This window comes from Pteronotus mesoamericanus, unplaced genomic scaffold (genome assembly GCF_021234165.1).
Source record: "Pteronotus mesoamericanus isolate MK-2021 breed Mesoamerican mustached bat unplaced genomic scaffold, CSHL_Meso_final contig_73, whole genome shotgun sequence".
NCBI lineage: Eukaryota > Metazoa > Chordata > Mammalia > Chiroptera > Mormoopidae > Pteronotus > Pteronotus mesoamericanus.
The window spans coordinates 15,141,108-15,162,923 of NW_026555245.1; the positions used below are offsets into that span (position 1 = coordinate 15,141,108).

General features: G+C 41.2%; 1 protein-coding gene and 1 long non-coding RNA gene across 7 annotated transcripts in view; one reads left to right on the top strand and one right to left on the bottom strand.

Moving 5' to 3' along the window:
* TRPM3 (transient receptor potential cation channel subfamily M member 3) overlaps positions 1 to 21,816 on the top strand; it is a 493,648-nt gene that overhangs the window by 401,551 nt on the left and 70,281 nt on the right. For 3 of the 4 annotated variants that reach the window (XM_054583031.1, XM_054583028.1, XM_054583030.1), the window contains 8 exons: positions 615 to 650; positions 801 to 941; positions 3,949 to 3,978; positions 4,925 to 5,214; positions 6,494 to 6,722; positions 9,600 to 9,767; positions 14,359 to 14,499; positions 21,498 to 21,626. In XM_054583031.1, coding sequence (XP_054439006.1) covers positions 615 to 650; positions 801 to 941; positions 3,949 to 3,978; positions 4,925 to 5,214; positions 6,494 to 6,722; positions 9,600 to 9,767; positions 14,359 to 14,499; positions 21,498 to 21,626 — 1,164 coding nt within the window. The remainder of the gene's footprint in view (positions 1 to 614; positions 651 to 800; positions 942 to 3,948; positions 3,979 to 4,924; positions 5,215 to 6,493; positions 6,723 to 9,599; positions 9,768 to 14,358; positions 14,500 to 21,497; positions 21,627 to 21,816) is intronic. The other variant, XM_054583029.1, reaches the window with a different exon arrangement.
* LOC129078268 (uncharacterized) overlaps positions 4,687 to 21,816 on the bottom strand; it is a 94,243-nt gene continuing 77,113 nt past the window's right edge. For 2 of the 3 annotated variants that reach the window (XR_008529949.1, XR_008529943.1), the window contains one exon: positions 20,441 to 21,602. This is a non-coding gene — a long non-coding RNA (uncharacterized LOC129078268). Of the gene's footprint in view, positions 4,761 to 20,440; positions 21,603 to 21,816 lie in introns of those variants that run through there. The other variant, XR_008529947.1, reaches the window with a different exon arrangement.

The following is a 21,816-nucleotide window of genomic DNA, read 5'->3' on the forward strand; positions in this document are numbered from 1 at the left end:
CCAGCACCTTAGTTAATGTCACTGTTTTACTCATTTACATTTTCAACAACAACCACACAAAGCATTTTGAATGGCTCCCACACACCAGGCCCTTATAAAAGGCATTGGGAATACAAAGATAAATAAAACAATTAAGAGTATAAAGCAATTCCTCCCTGCCTTCTCCTTCAACGCAAAGGATATTCAGAAATGACTTCATCCTGACATCCATTCTGCTCTCCTTTTAAGAAAAAGGTGCCAAATAGTCATTGTTAATAGAAGTTTGGAATTAAAAGAGATCTGAGCTCAATGTGTACTGCACCTAATGCGAGCCCTGGTAGTAACAATCAGCTTCTGGAAGGAGTCTTCACTCAGTAGCTGTGAAGAAATAAATCATCAGCAAGAGGTTAGTAACAGGCCCAGGTCAGAGGCAGAGCAGAGGAGCCTGGGAACATCTAGGGAAGCGAGCTCCTAGTGTCTGGGAGCGATAGCATTTGCCTTGTCTAGCCTTGTGTTTCTTTCTGCTACACTGGTGTTTTTTTCTCCTCAGCTGAAGACTTGAATAAATATTTTGATTTTCTGTTATTGCCGACGATTACTGCATCTTCTTATTTAACTTATGTCTTCTTTCCAAGCGAGAATATCCAGGTTTCGGTTGGATCTATTTTAAGGTGAATTAATTAACCAGCATAATAATACATTCATATGTTTCTTTTTTTAATTATTTTTTTTACTCTAAAATAGTTACAGAGCACATGGAATAGAATCCCTAGTAAATCACGCTGTCTTTTGGGTGTGTTTGTTTCGTTCTTCCCTCATAGGGGAACCTGCCCCCTGACTACAGAATCAGCCTGATCGACATCGGCCTGGTGATCGAGTACCTGATGGGTGGCGCTTACCGCTGCAACTACACGCGCAAGCGCTTCCGGACACTCTACCACAATCTCTTCGGCCCCAAGAGGGTGAGACTTGAGGGCAAATTCTGTTTCCTGAGCTTCTGGGTGGACTAGGGTGAGACAGACTTGGGGTGTGTCTTCCTTCTCTCCCAGTGGGAGATCAGAGGAGAAACAACACTCCACCTCTTCTTCCCTCCGTCATCAAATCCATTAAAAGAGAGAGAAAAGAAAAAATGTATTTGGTGATAGTACAGTCCTTTCTTTTCCTCCCAAGGTCCACCTCAAATCAAAAACTGGCACTGAGAGTGAGCCTTAAAGATGAGGGAATAGCAATGAAATTCAAATGAACCTTATTATGTACCTCAACAGTTTTCAAGGTTTTGAGTCTGGGGATCTATTTAAACCTTTAAACATTATTGAGGGCTCCCAAAAGTTTTACTCTACATTGAGTGCTATCAATATTTATCATGCTGAAAATTAAAGTTGGGACTGTTTAAAATAATTATTAATTCATTTTAAGATGTCCATAGGAAGTCCACTCATTCCATATTAACATAGATAACATGTTTATGAAAAACAACTAAGTCTTCAAAAACCAGAATCCATGATGAGTAGCATTGTTTTACATTTTTTGCAAATTTCTGTAATGTTTGACTTAAAAGACAGCTAGATTCACATATCTACTTCAGCACTCAGTCCATTGCAAGATGTTGTTTTGGTTGAAATATAAGAAGAAAATCTGTCACAAAACATGTCAAATATGACAGATATAACAAAAAAGGAAGAAGTAGCCCTGACCAATGTGGCTCAGTTGATTGGGTGTCATCCCACAAAGCGAAAGGTGGCTGGTTCAATTCCTCATCAGGGCACATGTCTGGGTTTTGGGCCAGGTCCCCAGCTGGGGGCATAGAAGAGGCAACCGATTGATGTTACCCCACACATGGATGATTCTCTCCCTCTCTTTCTCCCTCCCTTCCCTTCTCTCTAAAAATAAATAAATAAAATCTTTAATTTTAATAAAAGGAGAAAGAAATCTTTACAGATAACTGTAGATACTCTTTTTTGATACATCAAAATTCAACAAAAGGCAATTTCTTGAAGACTAGCTGCAACATAAAACCTGAAACCATGTCAGTGAACTTTTCATACAGTTACATTAAAATTCAAACTTTAATATGTATGAATCTTTTAACATTAATAATTGTAAAATATCAGTTTGTTGAGTTATGTGCAGATATTCCAAATATTGACACATTTTTATTATGCAATTTCAAAAGTCTGCATTCATTAGCACTTCCAATCTCATCAGAATAGTCTTTAAGTACCGAAAAACTATCAGGCGGGGGCGGGGCGGGGGGGGTGGAGAACAAGTTTTCCAAAATTCTTTCTTGTGCTTGAAAATTTGAATTTTATCATTGACAACAAATACTGTGAGCTGTTTTCCTTAAAATGACAGTCCTACTTTGTTCATTTTCCAAATGTCGGCAATTCAAGTCTAAACAACCGTAGTTATCTGCCGATTATTCCTTCACGTGATCATTCATGAAACAGACTGGACATCATTCAGTCCAGACAACCCTGTAAGTGTTTTTCCTCAGGACGCCCGTGCTTGTTCGGTATGTAGCGGAAGTGCTTAAAGGATAGTTCCCATTTCACACCTCAGAGTAGTAAAAAGACATTTTTTTACTAGCAAGAGTAGAGATTTAATAAATTTAATAATTTTTTAGGCCTCATCAAGCACATTCTTAAGTGAAACTGTTTTGTTTTAAACTTGGAGTATATAATGGTAAAATCTAATGATAACTAATAAATTCTGGTACCACTGCCTTCATTCTTGCTAAAACACCCAGCAATTTTACCAACCATTGCCTTTGCACCATCAGCACAAATATTAATACAGTATCAATCTCAAATAACATCTTAGTGTTACTGTGAAAATAGAGTTGACTTCACAGATCCCTAGAAGGGTCTCAGGAAAGACACCGGACCCAACCGCCAGCCCAACCCCCAAACAGGTCACATGGTCCTTGGACAACATTTTGAGCACTTCTGCTGTAACTGGTGGTAGGCATGATTTTTTGTTTGTTTGTTTGTTTTGGCCAAAGCTTATCTTCTGATTATTCAATTATTTTTGTGGTGCTAGATGAGAAATATGAAAATACTAAAAACTGTAAATTTTCAAAAAGCACAAATTTCAAACTGGTGATCATTATGAAAGCTAAAAGGGGAAGAAAGGGAGAGAGACAAGGTACAAGTGATTCGTCCTTGAACGGTCAGATAAAATTTGGAAGAACTGTAAGTGATGTAATCTTATTTTTTACTCAAATAACTTTCAGGATGGCACCCAACCATTTTGTAATACTTAAAACATAGAATTAGAATCCCTGACCCCTGAGATGTAATTTTGTATCTCCCCTTGTTAAATGTAAACCAAGTTTCTGTAATTGGCTGCATTGCTTCTCTGTTCATCTTGGTCTGTGCCTACTTTGTACATCCCCAGCAGGACCAATGATGCTTCTGTATGTGCTAGCACTCCCAGTGCCGCTCAGTGCCTTTGGCACCATCAGCATGTGACCCCTGGCCCCATTCACCCTTGCTCTACTGAACAGCAGTGTAGGGAGATGACCAGCGTGAAGCATCTAAACATACACTTCTGAAAAATATCCCAAGTGTCCAGGTAATATAGGTCTTTCAGAGGTTTGAGAAACATCTCATGGTTTAACTGAATGTTTCATTGCTGACTCAAGTGTTTGATGCCATGGAGACGCCAAACAGGATGGCTCTGGGAAGACAGGAAAAATTTTGGTCCACAAAAGGATTGAAAAACCTGCAGGGTCTTCACGTTATGCTTTTCAAGTTTTCTTATTTTCTGTGATTCACCAAAATCACTAAATTCCTAATTCTCTAAGATGTTCAATAAACAGGTTCCCTCTGTGGTATTTTATTTAGTGAAATAAATAAATGCTATATGGTGCAATGGAATTGTTTCATTATCTGTTTGAGATAAAGAAGGATTCTTTTCTTATATCTCTAAAGAAAGATCTAACTTTGTACATGAAAATTTTTTTAACAGCCCAAAGCCTTGAAACTACTGGGAATGGAGGTAAGTGCTCAAATTATTAGTGCCAATTATTCTATTTTCTACACATTTTAAATATATACATAAGTTCATCTTAGTGGTAATACAGCTTAGTACATGATTCTAAAATAAGGTAGTAAAATTTTTCCCAGTGTTGAGGGGGCAGGTGACAGTAGCTTTGAAAATTTCACCATGAGGTTACATTAGCATTGCAAACAAGGAAATAAATCCTTTTCAAAATATGAACTTGAAAACCAAGAAAACATATATATTCCAGAAAGTGAAATGTATTTGTGAGTGCTTACAAATGGCAAGAGATCCAAAGGCCAGAACTGTTTCACAAATGCATCTAATAAGGTATACAGAAACTCAAGATAGATTACCTTCTTCCCATCTTTTGTTAATGTGGTTATTATTGTATATGCAAATACAAGTGTAGGATGTCCTTGTCCTTTGAGAGAAAAAGGGAGCGCTGTCCATCATGAGGGACAAATAACCCTACCTGCAGAGGCGAAAAAATGGACAAAAGTAAAAATAAAAAGAAAATGGCCCATTAAAAATACTTTTAAAAAAGTGAAGTATAATAATGACATATTCCCATGAGACTGTGCTTATACTATTCTAACTTGTCTTAAAATTAGGCATGCATGAGTTAGTGAGTTCTTTTAGGATTGGAACTGGGATAGGATACAGGCATACATACCTCAGGGCTATTGTGGGTTTGGTCTCAGACTACCACGATAAAGCAAGTCATAATCTTTTTGCTGGTGGAGGGTCTTGTCTTCAATTTGTTAAAAACACAACATCTGAGAAGTACAATAAAGTGAAACACAACCAAATGAGTTATGCCTATAGTTCATTTATGTATCTGTCAGAGTTGGACCAGTCATAAAATATTCAGTATCTGTTTACTGAATTTAATTGATTCATTTCTAACTCCACCTCTATGTTTTTTTCCCTAAAATTACAGGATGATGTTCCCTTGAGGCGAGGAAGAAAGACAACCAAGAAACGTGAAGAAGAGGTAGACATTGACTTGGATGATCCTGAGATCAACCACTTCCCTTTTCCTTTCCACGAGCTGATGGTGTGGGCTGTCCTGATGAAGCGGCAGAAGATGGCCTTGTTCTTCTGGCAGCATGGCGAGGAGGCCATGGCCAAGGCCCTGGTGGCCTGTAAGCTCTGCAAAGCCATGGCTCATGAGGCTTCGGAGAATGATATGGTCGATGACATCTCCCAGGAGCTGAACCACAACTCCAGGTTGGCCAGCCCAGGAAATGGGGTGATCAGGGGACAAGAAGGGGAGGTAGGCCCCAAATATTGGATGGAGGGTCTGAGCTACCTAAAACTTTAAGGTGAGGCAGTATCACCTCAATAGTGCACAGAGAGAGTGGACATGAAGAATTTATGTATATGGTGAACAGTACTAGATATGGAAGTATGTAGAGATACACAGGAGATGGCTTTTCATCCTTTCGAGTGCCCCAACATGTCCGGTATTTTCACTGTAAACATCTTTGCTACAAGCATGTTTACCACACAACCAATTGTCTGTAAAGCAATTTTTCCATAAAAGATAAAATAACAAAAATAAATGAAAGACATTAAAAAGGACATAATGGAACATGAAAAATTAAAAACAAAATTTAAAAACTATATTGCAAAAAATGAAAATACATTGTCTTTGAAGTCTTTCATTCATAGTATTATACCTTTCTTTTATATTTACTACAGCTTGCTAAACTTTTGGTTTTGATGGGCAGAGGATGACTCTGCAAACTAAATAATTTGCAAACTGATGTGTTACCATTTTCTAGTATAGTGTGCAATCTGCTTTATATGTAGTTGCTACCATTCACTATTTTAAGAACACCATGTCTATTCATCATTGTATAGATCATTATGAGGACTAAGATTTGTATAATTAAAAAGATGAAAGTAAGTGGTAGAACTTCCTCCATGGAGAAATGAAACCAAACTGACAACTAGTTTAAGTGACTTAAGTCTGTCAATGTAAACCAAACTGTCAACCTTTTATCTTATCTTTTATAGTAAAATTGCCTTACAGCCAAATTGTTGTGCAACAAAAACGCTTACAGCAAAAATACTGAGAACTCTGCCCCAAGAGATAGGTCCTCTTGTTATGCCTATTTTACAACTAAAGAAAATGAGACTTAGAATTTAAGAAACTTGTCCAAGATCACACACCTGTGGTTGGCAGATTTGAATGGGGGTCTGTCACATTTAAGAAGACATACATACAGCTCTGTAATCATTGATTTATTGGTCTGCAGTCCCCATCCATATACCTTGAATTGAGGGCCTTGAGTGCAGGGGTCATGCCCAATTTGACTACACCCCCAGTTCTAAACACAGTGTCTGGCACATAGAGATGTTCAATGGATGTTGGCTGGGTGAATGAAGGAAGAGGCTAGATCCCCATAAGAAACAACCAGACCACTCAGAATGTACCTCTTTAGGCTCAGCCAGTGGGTCTCCAAGATGGCCAAAAGATGACTCTTAAGATTTTCTTTTTCAGGGACTTTGGCCAGTTGGCCGTGGAGCTCCTGGACCAGTCCTACAAGCAGGATGAACAGCTGGCCATGAAACTGCTGACGTATGAGCTAAAGAACTGGAGCAATGCCACATGCCTGCAGCTCGCTGTGGCTGCCAAGCACCGCGACTTCATCGCACACACGTGCAGCCAAATGTTGCTCACAGACATGTGGATGGGCCGGCTCCGGATGCGCAAAAACTCAGGCCTCAAGGTCAGTGCACCCAGAAGGCCCTCCTGGCTGTGAGCACTAGAGGTTCGGTTGGCGTTTTCCAAACTAAATATGCAGTGGCATTAGGCATTCTCATGTCTCAGGAGGGTGACTCTGAACCCCAGCTGGGCATCAGGATCTTCTGTATAGTAGAGTTTGGGTTTCTTATTTTTCACATAGAGGCTAAGACCTTCCCTAAATTCTGCTAAATCATTAGAGATGGTACCTAGACATTAATATTTTTCAGAAGATCCAAAAGTTTTGGTCACACTCAGGTACCATAGGGGTACCATGTGCTCTGGCCCAAGCTATGCTATATGAGGAGTGCTTACCTGGGCAACCATTCACTGCTGAGGGATACTGAACACCCTGGCCTCCTTTACACCATGTCATAAAGAGACATTGGCTCTTATTCAGCTACAATTGAGAAATTTTTAAAACTGAGATAACAGTGCAAAAGATTTATGTAAAGACAGTGCTAGGTAATCTTGATCCATTCTTAAGTGAAAGAAAACAGGTTGCAGATCAATTTGTTACCTAAGTCCATTTTTTTAAAGTATGTACATGTATAGTTATATCTGTAGAGAATAATTTTTAAAAAAAACAGGAAGGATACACCGTAAATTGTAGTGTTACCCCTAGGGTTGAAGTATAAGAAGGATGATGTGTGGCTTTGCTCTTTTATATTTTCTGAATGTTTTCCAAAGACAACATTCAACTGAAAAAAGTAAAAAAAAAAGTAAAAATGGGAGAGGGAAGATTAAAAGAATGTGCTAAAATAGTTTATCTGTCTAGAGCTTGTGCCTGTTACAAGTGAAACCAGGCTCCTATTCACCTAGAACTACCTGATCTGGGTAACTCTGAGATCAGCCCAAAGCAGAGGGGCCACGAGACCAGAGCAATAGCTGAGGCCACCCTGACTAAACCAGCACTCCCCCGCCCTTGCTGCCCTTCCGTGGGCGCTTGGCCCAGAGTCACAGAAGGTTTCCATGAAGTGGCTCATGGGTGTTTCATAGTTGTGCTGCTGGCGACCGCCAAGCCTGGCTCTCAGCTCCAAGGACAGGGTGTCATGTCCCCTGGACGCTGCCAGCAAGCCACCTGAGCTTTCCCAGCCTGCCAGACACCCTGAGTTCAGGGTCACCGCTCTTTCTTTTCCTTTAGCTGCTCCAAAGTCCCTGTGGGATTTGAGCACAGGCTGTCCCAGACTCATTATTTGAGAATCATTTTTACTTATGCTTTAGGATGCTCCTCGGCCCTGACCTTGGTTCATATTCTGGAGCCTTCTGCAGCAGAACCATTAGGATTGAGGGAAGAGGTGAGAGCTTTAGGGAACACAAGTCAGATGTCAGTATTATCATTCAGAAATGCACTTGTTTACTGGCAAATGGGGAATAAGGTTGCCCTCTTGTGAAAAAGGCCCATGTATTTAGTGTCCTCATATGGACATTTAAGCATGTTGTTTATACATGAGAGAAATTCAGTGCTGGACCCTCCTGGGGTATTTGAACAGGGGCTTGTCATGGTGAATGCAGAGCCCACTTGGGGTAGGCATGGGTGTGTTTCTGTTGGATAGTAGTAAATGGCAGGAGAAAGCTCTAAAATGAATAACGTGCTTTCTTTCATGGACTTTCTCAAGGTCAATTTAGGACAGCATTTTTTAGAGATAACCAGAGGATACAATTAACTCCACTTGACAATTAGCAAATAAATGCCAATTGACATATATATGAATTGATTTCACCAAGTCAAGTGTTATCTCATGGCTAAAAAGGAACCTCAATTCTTTCCCACTTTTGCCTTGAGTAGCTTCTCTCTTTTTCCTCAGTTCCCCCCAATGCAAAATGAGTATTAAGTGGGTAATATATATTTGGGTAAGATGTTTTGTTTCTCCAAAATCAGATTGGACATACCAGTTATAGATATTTTTGCGATGAGCATCATTGCCACAAACATGTTCTCCACAAAACTAATCAGCTATAAGGTGATTCTTCCATAAAAGATAAAATAATTAAAAAATAAAGGGGGGGCATTAAAAAGGACATAATGAAATTCATTTTCATAACAAAATTAAGAAGACTATTGCAAAACACAAAGTATTTCAATTCATTAAAATATGTCTTGATTCATGTCAACACTGCAAATAACCTATTTTATTTTGTGGGTTTGACTTAAGCACTCACACATTTTTTTGCTTGTTGACTTATCTCCTCTTTTGAGCTGAGTTTCTTAACTGTTGCTTTTATTCTTGGCATATTGTCACACGTCTATTGATAGATGTTCCAAAGTCCTATGTGAAATGTGGGTTCAACTCTGCACCTTTGAATCACCAAAAGACTTGCAAACTGATAGATCAGTTACCATATTCTAGTATAGCATGAAATCTGACTTTACACTCCCTTATTTCACTTTTTCAGTAAGTTTTATCACCATATTTTCTATCAAGTCAATATACATAGTTATTCACTATTTTAAGACCACCGCATCTACTCATCACTGTACCATAGACCATCATGAGGGCTAAGGTTTATGTTATATAAAAGTGGGTATAAACTGTCACCCCAAACTGATAACCAGTTATTTTATCTTTTATGGCAAAATTGCCTTATGGCCAATTAGTTTTGTGGTGAAAAGGCTAATGGCAAAGATATTTACGGCAAAGAAGCTTGCAGTTGTTGCATAACAGTTCCCAGGTGGATGGAAATGACTCTCGTAGCATTAACGTGCACGGTTATTCCGATATGCAGGTCCCCACTCGGGGCACATACCACACTCATGCACACATCACACACACCACAGCCCCAGGCCCTCTGATTCTAAGCAACCATTCTAATCTTAACCCTTTAAATGTGATTATTATTATTATCATTATTATTACTTTAGGTAATTCTGGGAATTCTACTTCCTCCTTCAATTCTCAGCTTGGAGTTCAAGAACAAAGACGACATGCCCTATATGACTCAGGCCCAGGAAATCCACCTCCAAGAGAAGGAGCCGGAAGAACCAGAAAAACCCACAAAAGAAAAAGACGAAGAGGATATGGAACTGACCGTAAGAAAGTGCTACTCAGTTATTGCCTACAGGGAGAATCCCTAACCCCCTTGTCCCATCTATCTGGCTTAGGATTCAATAACTCTTGAGGTCAGCCCTTGACCAGGTGCTTTTCATTTGTGCCCTCTTTATGCGCAAATAATATGACTGCAGGAACTAATTCTATGTGACATTCTTCAGCCAGGATCAGTGGTGCCGGACAACCCAATGAAATTCAAAAGCAAGGCACCCTAAATTTTTCAGACAGGCAGTGCTTTCTAAACAACCAGGAGATGTGGCAGCCTGAGCACATGCAGAAGGAGAGGGAGTGGGTGATTTGGGAGCAGCCGGCTTCACTGAGCTGGAACTGTTCTGCTGATCAGAAGCTAAGCCTTTATCTGTCTTCAGGGTCAGACTCACAATGCAGGACTAATTGAATTTTGAGGTTTGTATGGAAGGCTTTTATTAGCTCTTCCTGGTATAATTATAGAGCATGGATGCTTTGTTCTGCAGGGGGAATGGGGCAGCTGGGCATGGGACAGCTTCCCGCAACCCCCACCCGAGCAGCGTGACTGCTGCTGGATTGTATCCAAGGTCTAAAAATATCACATGCTGTTAAAGGGACAAACAAGGCTTCATAGCTTTGGAGACACAAGCAACAACTCCATGGGACCTCCCTGATATTCCCCATCCTCCCCAGCACTCTGACCAATGACTGTGATGGCCCAGAGAAGCTATAAGGGGAAAAAACAAAAATTGGTTTAGCTCAGGTGACAAAAGGTCTTTGCATTATTATCCTAGCAGGACCACTCTGTGAATTGTTTTTCCTCCAAATAAACAATATTTCCTTCCAGTAGGCCCTTTCTAAAGATGTACTTTCAGGCACAATTTCAATCCTACATAGAGCAGAGTATACACATCAGGCCACACTTTTGATTGATTAATCATTCATAGCTATTGACTCACTGAGTTTAAAGCCAAAGTTTACTTTCAGTTCCAATTTATAAAAATTGATGGAATCTCTACTTTTCTCTCTGATGGGGTGACTGTCTTCCCTAAACATCTTACCATAATTTTGACCTCTGCACCCCTTCATGGATAGAAAATATTTTTATTATTAGCAGAAACGTAGTAGCACTACAGGCTCTTTATTGACTACTTCAGCAGAGCGGTAAAGAGTGTGGGCTCTGGATGTAGAATCCTGCCCCATCACCTACCCACTGTGGAACCACAGGCATCGTTTCTTCACCTCTAACACGGGAACAATAATAGTTTATAGGCATATGCAAACTATATAAAAAGTGTACATGCCCACTATGTAGACTGGTGTCTAGCACGTGGTGAGCCTTGATAAACATTTGCTCATATTGTTTTAACAGTACTAAATGCTTCACATGCACTTAATCATGGAATCCTCATAACAGTCCCATGGGTAGGTAATATTATTTATCCTATTTTACAGATGAGAAAACTGAGACTCGGAGAGGTTAAATTGCCCAAGGTTACCAGCTAATTAGTCCTAGAGCTGGCATTAGAACCCAGGCATAGAGGTTCCATTGGCTATGCTTTCAGCTGACAGCTAAGGGATGCTAATTTTTTTTTTCCCTAGTCTCAAATGTAGGAACTCAGCTGGTTTGGTCCACCATGTAGCAGAGAGAATCCAAAAGTGATACATGGGACTCCTATGTCAAGTATGTTGTGACCTTGACATTGGTATACTTCCTATGAAGGCTCAAGGAAGGATTTTAGGAAGGTTGCCAGAAGCTGAAGGCAGTGTTCTTTCTGGTTTGGGTTTTAAGAAAGAAAACAAAGAAGGCAGTTCCTTCTCCAGGTCAGTCTACAACTTTAAGGAGTGATCCTTCAAGAAGCCACAGTAAAGATGCATTTCTGGACTGACAGCAAAGCCTGCTTCCCAGAAAATAGACTCCATAGTTATTCATTGAGAACCCAAGTAGCAGACACCAAAATAGCTCTTCTACTACTGACCTTCTTCCCCCCAGGTTACAACTGCAAGGGGAAGGAAAGGAAGGGAGGGGCTTGTCGGCTGGGAAACTCCTGCTGAACCGCAGTTGTCCTTAAGGTGGAGCTTCCCTTGACCCTAATGACAAATATTGTCACTACTCAAACCCTGATACTGGCTCACCATGGACAGGAATGGAGAATGCAGCTTTTTTGTAAGATTATTTGAGCTTCACTATTTCCTCCCTTGGAATGGGACATTTTCTCTTGGCCTTCCTAGCAGCCTCAATTTGCTTCATTTTAGTAGAATTTAATAGCTTAGTTCAGATGACATCTGTGTTCAGGCAGCAAAGATTTTTTTCAAATTTATATTGCGCAGTTTTGTCTACATTTGACCCTGTTACATTCTACTTTAAGGAATATAAGCAAAAGAAACGCTTGACTGCTGGGGAAAGAAATCAACAAAATCAGCAACTTAAGCTGCTTAGGCTGGAATTAATAACATAACAAAAATGCTTTAGTAAACCCATGAAAGACAAACAGTTTAAAAATGCATTCACTTTGGAATATATCTGAATAACAGAGGCAAAACAGGTGGTTCTATTTTTGTTATTGTTGCATTGTCATATAAATGTCTTGCATTTTGCCTAATGAAGTCCCTACATGTCCACAGACCTAGGACACTGTTATGACTCTGTTGGGAAAGCCACTGTCCCTAGAGGTTACCGGAAGATACCCCTTTCCCAGATGCCTAAACCCTCTAAGCTACCTTTACTGTCATCTCATTGTGTCCCCAAACAGCATCATGTTGTTGAGCATATAAATAAGCAAACAGAAGGAGGATAAGTTGTTTATGCTACATAAAGTATAAATTATAGAGGGACAAATATATAACCTCACAGTTTCTTAAAGTCAATGATCAATAGTTTATTGATTTCTTGTTTGCTATATCCATCACAAAAATTGATTCAACTTACTAATCAAAATCAACATCTAAATAGGCCATAGAATAGAATGTTACCTAATTCATCAACTCCAAGTACTTTTCTAGCTGAAGGGTTCATAAAAAAAATGGAAGTTACCTTCTCCAGAAGTCCTACTGGTTACAGGTAAATCATTTGTGACTGTTATTTAGGTGAGTAAAGTGCATATTTGAGGCAATGACAAAAACAGTCGGAACTAATATTCTGTATTATATGTAAGGTGGTTTGAAACCAGGATTATCTAGTCACTAGTGGTCTAGTGGTTGAGGACTAGTGGTCTACATCCTCAACTTCAAGATAACCTTAAATTATTTCTATAATTAAATCTCTTAACTCCAAACCTGTATTCCCAGTGCTTTTTCTTGTCCCAAATCTTTATCAGTCTCCAAGCAGTTAAAAGGTTTTACCATATTCTCATATTTAATGAAAAATTTATTTCCCAAACATTGTAGAACTAACCTGGTCCCAGAATGATATTGAAAAAATTAAAGCCAAGAAATTATACTGTAACAGACACCTAATAACATAACTCTCTGGTGAGACATACCAACTACATCATTCCAGTCAACAGTATTTGAGAGTTTCGGATCACTTCAAAGACTAGCTATTGTAACGCTCACTGAGCACTTAATAAGCACCAGAGTTGTTGATTGTAGACCAGCTTTCTGGCAGGCACTGATATTACCCTCATTCTACAGACAAAGAAACTAAGTCTCTGAGAAGGTAAAAGACTTGTCTAAGGTGTAATGAATTCTTAGTATCCAAGGGACTCGATCCTCCTTCTGAGCGACCCGAAGCCTGGAACTCTTCCCTGTTCGGATCTTGGCCGTCTTCAGGGCATCCTGTCACTTCCCATCCAGGCAGAATGTCTCTATTTCTTCTCAAATTCTTCCCTCTCTACAGTGTGCAATCATTATTGTTGTTGTTGCTGCTGCTATTGTCATGAATGAAAAAGAAATAATTCCATTCTCAAGGAAATCTCCAGAAGCTTGAGATGAAGGCTTCTCCTAGCCTCGCCTGGCTGACTCTGTCATGTAGAGGAAGACAGTGTGCCCAGGAGTTGCCATGAAATGATCACCAGCAGTAATTTGGGTTCTACAGTGATTGAAATCAGGGAACAAAGGCTTATGCCAAAGGGTTGGGGAGATGATTCTAACTGAACTAAGCTCCAGGCTCTTCAATAACGAACCTCTTGAATACCCATAACCTTTGAATAAATTAGGTATTAGTGGTCCAATTTACCTTTGACTTAAGAGTCACTAGCATGAGTGAAGACATAATTTGAACCCAGGTCTGCCTGTTTCATGATATACATGGGGAGAGTCGAGTTGGGAGAAAAGACAGATTCATGGCCTTTCCGGGCAACACTCTTTCTCCCTCTCAGAATTCTGGGTGTCTTCTATCACTTTCGTCTTCCAGAGGCCCTCAGGGTGGAAGAGATGAGAATAATCAAGAAATAGCCCTAAGGGCTTCTACCCAAAGCAAAGGTACACAGATTCTATGTAAAATGCAAATGCACAGGGAGGGCACAATCTCTAAATCAATCTCTGTGGGCTTTGGACAAAGCATTAAGGTTCTATGAGCATGTTTTCCTCCTCTGTAAATGAACACATTGAACCCCATGATCTTCAGAGCCCTGCTTTGATGGTTTTAATTCTCCTTCACTCTAGGCAATGCTGGGACGGAACAATGGAGAATCTTCCAGGAAAAAGGATGAAGAAGAAGTTCAGAGCAGGCATCGGTTAATCCCTTTGGGCAGAAAAATCTATGAATTTTACAATGCGCCCATCGTGAAGTTCTGGTTCTACACTGTAAGTATCATCCTTCCCTAAAGGATGGCCTCAAAGAGCCAATGTCAATTTCTCATGCACCTGCGTGGTATCCTACGTGAGTCATAATTTAAGGACCACACGGGCAGAAACAAAAGCTCTACAGCGGCCTCGCTTTTTCCAGTAGCTTAGAAGGATTTGTGGAGTGTGTGAGGTTGCTTCCATTGCTTCTACATTTCTCCTTCTCACAGAAAATAAAGGAAATAGTCAAAGTGAGAATTAACAGAAATAGAGGTGAGATGAGTAAGCAGGAAAATAGATGTCATTTTATAAAACACTTCCCTGTTCTGGACAGATGAATGCTGGATCAGAGTTGCCTGTTTTAGATGCTGGTGCTGGGTTCACGGGCACATTGGTAGGTACGAGCTGAGCAGAGCGTTAGCAGTAACACTACTAAAGATGGGTAGTGTTAGCGTGTTATTTCTCCCCATCTAGTAGTGCCATTGAACAACCTTTCTTGCCCTGACACAGTTAACATGCAAACAAAGCAGCGAAAACTACTCAAAGCAAAATACAATCATGGCAAATATTTTTCAGTTAAGCACACCCTGCAAACATTTCCAGCCCACAAGATGAAAGATTGTCCCTGAAATAGCCTCCTGGTGTGGTAGAAATAGCTCGACTGTTGGGTTTCTACTTCTGCTTTTCAATGATGTTTTAAGTTTAAGGTGAGCTGCGGCCCAGGCCATCTCTGCTTTTCTTCAGACACAGTGGAGCTGCGCCCGCTGAAGGACGGTGCATATAGCCCTTTGGCCTTTCTCGCAACCAGCTACACACCAGTCACTTGAGTCAGCAACAGGATTATCTGAGTTTGAGGCAGCAGTGACTCAAATGCCCAGATGAAGGGCTGTGTGTGTGGTCCTCTATGTAACACTGAATACCGGCTTTAAACAAGGCTTTCCCAGCACTATGGACATTTTGGGCAGAGTAATTCTTTGTTAAGGAGGCCTGTCCTGTGCATTGTAGCAGCACATTTAGCAGCATCCCTGACCCCTCTCCACTAGATGCCAGTAGCACTCTTCAGGACCCAATTATGACAACCAAAAACATCTCCAGACATTGCCCGATGTCCGCTTGTCGGTAAAATTGCCACCAGTTGAAAACCACTGCTTTAAAGTATGGTCTTGAGAAAGGAAGAGATATTATCAAAATATAAAGGTTAGATTTTTTTAGGGAAGTCAAACTTAAGTTTATTAATGTTAAAAAAAATTCTCCCTCATTTGACCCAGAAGTCCCACTTCTGGAAATACATCCTAAGAATCGTGAAATACCAATCAGAAAGAATTTATGCACCTCTATGTTCATAGCAGCATTATTTACAATAGCCAAGATCTGGAAACAGCCCAAATGTCCATCAGTAGATGAGTGGTTAAAAAGATGTGGTACATTTATACCATGGAATACCATGCAGCTATTAAAAAGAAGGAACTCTTACACTTTGCAACAGCATGAATGGACCTGGAGATTATTATGCTAAGTGACATAAGCCAGTCAGAGAAAGACAAGTACCACAAATACCATATGATTTCACTCATAAGTAGAATCTAATGAATGAACAAAATAGAACCAGAAACATGGATATGTGGAACATACTGACCTATCTCAGATGGGAGAGAGTAAGGGGGTCTGGAAGAGATTAGCCAAAAAACATATATGCATATAGGAATAGCCCATGGACACAGACAACAATGTAGTGGGAGGCCGGGTGTGGGGAGCAGGGGCCGGGTGGTGGGGAGCAGAGATGGGAAAATGGGCAACGTCTGCAACAGTGTCAACAATAAAGACATTTTCCCTCAGAAAAGAATAATGAAGGCATGCAAAAATTATTTCTATTCATATGTTGTATACAGCTATATATTATTTTTACCTTGCAGAAAACAGCTTAGTAGTGACAAGCATGGACTTTGGAGTCAGACGGCCTGAGTGGAAATCCTGTCTATATCTCTTAGGAAAGTAACTTGTAACTTCAAGCAAGATTTCCTAGCACTCTGTCCCCACTTTTCTTAAGACAGGGATAATAACAGTACCTACTGTAAAAGATTTAGTAAAGATTAAATGTCTTAAAATGTGTAAAGCACTAAGAACAGTGCCTGCAAGCACGATATAAATGTAACTTGTTACTGCTCGGCTAGTTCCATTGCAGAGCAATAGTTAGTGTTTTATTCATCCATCTACTCAACAATAATAAACTATCATTATCAAATGCTTACTATGAGTATGTTCTAGGTGCTCATATATACTCTCCCTAATCTAAGAGTTCAATCAATGCAATGTTTTTACTGCATTTTATACTCCAGTCTGTACTTCCTCTTATGCGAGGGCTGCCCCACGTGTCTCACCTATAGCAGGGCTTGGCATAAATGAGGACCCATGGGCCCATCCAGCCACTGCCTGTTATTAAGGCCTGGGAGCTAAGAATGGACTTACATTTTTAAAGAGTTAAAATAAAATCAAAGGAAGCATACTTTGTGACACATAAAAATTATATGAAATTTACATTATATGAAAGTTTTATTAGAACAAAGCCAGATTCACTCTTACCTGTACTCTGGCTGCTTTTATGCTACAGCTCTGGAGTGGATCACTTGCATTGGAGCCCATCATGCCAACAAAGCCTTAAAAATGAACCATCTGGTCCTTTACAAAATACGTGTGCAGGTGTGACAGTAAGATCATAAAACAACACAGTAGAAAAATTATCTACCACCTTTATGAAAAGTACTCCCTTCTCTTATCCTTCCAAGGCATTTCTCTTTTTCTCTTGATCTGTGTTCAGTGTCCATATTATTTCCTTGATTACTCTGGTCCTCATTTTTTCAGCTGAGGCAAGTTGTTAGCCCAGAAGGTTTTTAATCACAAATGCCCTAGCCAATGGTTCTCAGCCCTGGCTACACATTGACAAAATTCTGATGTCATTGGTATGGGGCACAGCCTGGGCATTAGGATCTTTCAAAGCTCACAGGCGGTTGTAATGAGCAGCCAGAATGGACACCAGCTAGCCCAGAGGAGGGCTGTTTAGCCCTGTGTTTCCCAGACTTCCATAATGACAAGGGGTTTTGGTTAAAAGGCAAATTCCTGGCCCCATCACAGATCCATCAGGCCCCATCAGGCTCAGAGGAGCCTGAGAAGCTGTGTGCTTAACAAGCTTCCCAGGTGAGCGCTGTGGCCCAGGAAGCCTGGGACACACCATTCCCCTTGAGAAGCTGCCTCTCTGAGAAGTCAGGCATGTGTATCCACTCCCTTCTTCATGGAGGGCTGGATTAGCCTCAGGAAACCCATCAGACTGGATGCTCCAGTCATGTTCGACGGTGTTTACAAGGTTTTCAGAAATCCATATTTAGGTATTGACGAAGCCCAGCCTCAAGGAAGTAAATAGAGATGTGGAGTGCCAAACTTTTAAATCTCCAGAGATGAAGCACCATAAAAGTCAGCTTTAGGTCAAAGGTGCCATTTGTTTTTGGCTGCATCCTTTTCTGTTAGAGTGTTTCCCTCTCTTATTTCCAAAAGTATCCCCTTCTACACTCTCAAGGTTCTGAAAGCAGGACACACCTTGTTTACACATAACCTCACTTCTATGTCATAGCAAGTTTCCAGAGGAGCAGGCGGGGTCCTCTTCTATTCCAAGAGGAAAGAAGGCAGGGATACAACTGACTCCCAGGCCACGTTTGTGAAGGGGCCTGGTTTCAAGGACCCAGCTGGTGAGTATGCACATTCAGGGTGTGAAGTGGCAGAGGGCAGGGCGTGTGCTCTGCTCAGCAGGGACAGACTCCTTCCTCCACTAACACCATGCGGCCCCCTCCACTCTCTAGGGTCAGTAGGAAAAGGAGGAAAGGGATGACACAGCCCCACCAGGGATCCACAAGCAACTGTAGGCTTGGGTGCTTGCACTTCATAGTTTAAGAGTCAGGCATCTTGATTAATGGAAAATTTATAAAAAGAATATAAGCATATAAAATACAAATTCTTACAAGACACCCACTGACTTAAATAAGAATCATAAGGTTCTATTTCTTTTCAAAGCTTTGACACTCTACATCCAGCTTGTTAAAGCTCACAGAATATATGTGTTTGAATGCGCGCGCACACACACACACACCATTAAAGCGCATCACGTTAAAGTGATCTGCAGCCAAGCCCCATGAATGTTGGCAAGTTCTAAGGTAGGTTGCTTCCAACACAGCACCTACTCTTCTGTTGCTCCTTTTAAACATGTTTAAAGCCCTATTTGTGGAAGTCCATATTTTGAAAGTTGTCCGAAAATTATTTTATTATATTAATCTCAATTATGGGGAGAAAAGCATTGTAGGGTAACTGTGATTTCAAGAACAGGCAGGAGTTAAAGAATAATCATGGAAGAGGCAAAAACAATGAGGGCAATTTGTACAAGATAAAAAGGAGAGCTATAAATAGTTAATGGGATCGAAAGGAAGCACAGCTGAGGTAAGAGAAGACAAGATGAATAAAAGTTTCTTAACAAAAAAGGCAAATAATATCATTAGCCACCATTCACTGGACCTCTACAGTGTCAGGAGAGAAATACATATCCCCTCACCGACACCCCAATCCTTCCCAAAGCGCTGGAAGGTCAGTAGCGATCACCTCCATTTTACAGAATGGAGGTCCAGGCAGGTGCAGTGAAATACACAAAATGATTCAGCCAGCAGGCACATGAGATAGGATTTAAATCCAAGTTCCTTTCACCAAATACTATTTCTTCCACCAAACAAATATGCCAGACCTGTGTTAAAAGGACAGAGAAAGGTTGGAAGAGTTACAGGCACACCTTGCTTTGGTACGCTTAGCTTTATTGTGCTGCACAGATGCTGTGTCTTTTAAAAATTGGAGGCAAGACCCCTCCCCCAGCAAAAAGATTAGGACTCGCTTTATTGTGATCCTCACTTTCTTGCAGCGGCCTGGCACTGAACCATAGGCCTGCACTAAAATACAGAGGTTCTGAAAGTGTGTGTGTGTGTGTATCACTGGGCCTACAGGTGACAAAAGAGGATAATGCTTTGGGATGTTTCACAATGAACTGGGTAAAATGATAAAAAGCTGGACAGTTAACAAGATTCCTTTCATCTAGAAGCAATAGAATGTGATTCAACAAAGAGAAAGAAACAACCAGAAAGGGAGAAGGATTCCAAGTCAGAAGGCAGCTGAGAGTGTATTTGAGAGTTTAACCACTGAAGTTCTTTCTTTGTGTTTTGTAAAATACCATATGCGCAAGGACCATATGGTGAATGCCAGTGTATAATGGTAAACACCAACCATAAGAACTAAATTCCATTTTAAACGGCATCCTATGTGATTTCATGTACAGGAGACTCTTCAGGGGAGATTTTTCACAATGTGCTAATGATCCTGAAGGGGAGGAGCAGGAACTGAGGCCTGGATTAAAATACCAGTCCCTGAGGGGGCGGGTGTGCCAGAGCAAACCTCTCAGGCGGAGAGCGGGAAGCAGGGAGCACGCCCTGTGGGCCCTCCAGCATCTGCGTAACCGCCCTCCTGCCTCTCTCTGTGATCTCCTGAACTCTGACTTAAAGCTCCGACCTTGGACTCACATTAACAATCTATGCATTTACAGAAGAAGGAAGGAAGGAAGGGAGGAAGGGAGGGAGGGAGGGAGGGAGGGTGGGGAGGGTGGGGAGGGAGGGGATGAAAGAGACAGAGAAAGGGAAAGAAAGAAAGGGTGATCCCGTTAGTGGAGAAAGTGGCACTTCCCTAGCCCTGCAGGCTGCCGGTTCCCCTCTGCCTCCCCCAGCCACAGCCACAGGGCACCCTGCTCCACCCTCTAAGCTGCCCACAGGTGTGTCTCCAGAGCCCTCAAGGCCTTGATCCTCTGCCAGCTCTGTGTCTTATTTGCTATGCTGACTCCAAAGAGCACAGAAGATTTGAATAAACTCACTCTTAGTTCCTACTCACAGTGTCTAAGGTTCCTAAAGCCAGCTAGTGCCTTACTCAACTTGAAGCATTGCCCAGAAAAGGTTTAATTTATATGCCATTTTCCCTAGGTGAATTTTTCCTCCAGAGGCTCCTCGGCCCTTTTTGCAAGAACCTCACCGGCCCTCCTACACTCCATTCCTCTTAGGTGTCACTGAATCCTTGGGTGGCAGTGACGAAACCTGAACCCCGAGTTTTCCAGAGGCACCCAGCAAGTTCTTCAGTCAGTTCCAATGGGGTTCAACCTCTGGGGCTAGAGTTTTATAAGGATTAAACTCCACTCCAAGCTATAGCCGGCCACCCACAATGGCCACAAAGTCAGCCATTTCTTTCTATAGATTGCTCTGTTTTCCCTTGTTTTGTTTCAAAGAAGCGGAAACCAGGAAGGACTGCTCCACCTTGACTAGGGGAGCATGGTGGTGCAATGGGAAATAGGTGAGACCCTGCCAGGGCACTGTCAGGCCAAGCATATTAAGGTAGGAGAGGAAAAAAAGACATTAACTCAGAAGAGAATTAAAATGGGGCTTCTGGATAAAGCCCGGGCTATTTTTATGTTCGTTTAACCAATTTATAAGTATAGCAAGCGTCTTCTTTTCTTTCTTACTGACATTTAATCCACCTGGCACTCATTAGGCAAAAATGCTCTGTGCTGCCCTAGTTCAAGAACGTGAGGCTCCTGCATGAGCAACAGCAGCCCCTGCAGGAAGAGGTTCCCTCTTTTGCCAGGAAGACATGAGAGACTTGGATAATTGCAAAACAAAAGGATACATCATGACACATAAGTACAAGCAAAGCACTGGGACCTAGAGACAAGTATAAGAGTCAAAAGGGAAATTGCATATCAAGTTATTTCAAATATTGCAGTCTTTTTATATCCTTTTTTATATCCTTTTGCTAGTTTAGCGCTTTGGAGTTCATTTCGTAGTGAGTTCCGGGTTCTGCTTGCTGACCTTGTTTGAGTCCTGCCATGCGGTGGCCTTGCCCAAGGGCAGGCCTCCCGGGGATTTGCAGCCAGAGCACTGTATTGTGTTTCCTTACAGCTGGCGTATATCGGATACCTGATGCTCTTCAACTATATCGTGTTAGTGAAGATGGAGCGCTGGCCTTCCACCCAGGAATGGATCGTCATTTCCTACATTTTCACCCTGGGGATAGAAAAGATGAGAGAGGTAACTAATTTCATAAAAGAGAACTAAAGAGAAAGTCAGTGGCTACCTAATTTGTGCATGGAGGGAGGCATGGGACCCTCCAGATCCACCCTGATCCAGAACATTAGTGGACATGCTCTCTAATGCCACCACAGAAATGTGTCCTTGGCCTTGAGGGCTGCTGACAAACCTGGAGAGGCCTCCCAGTGTG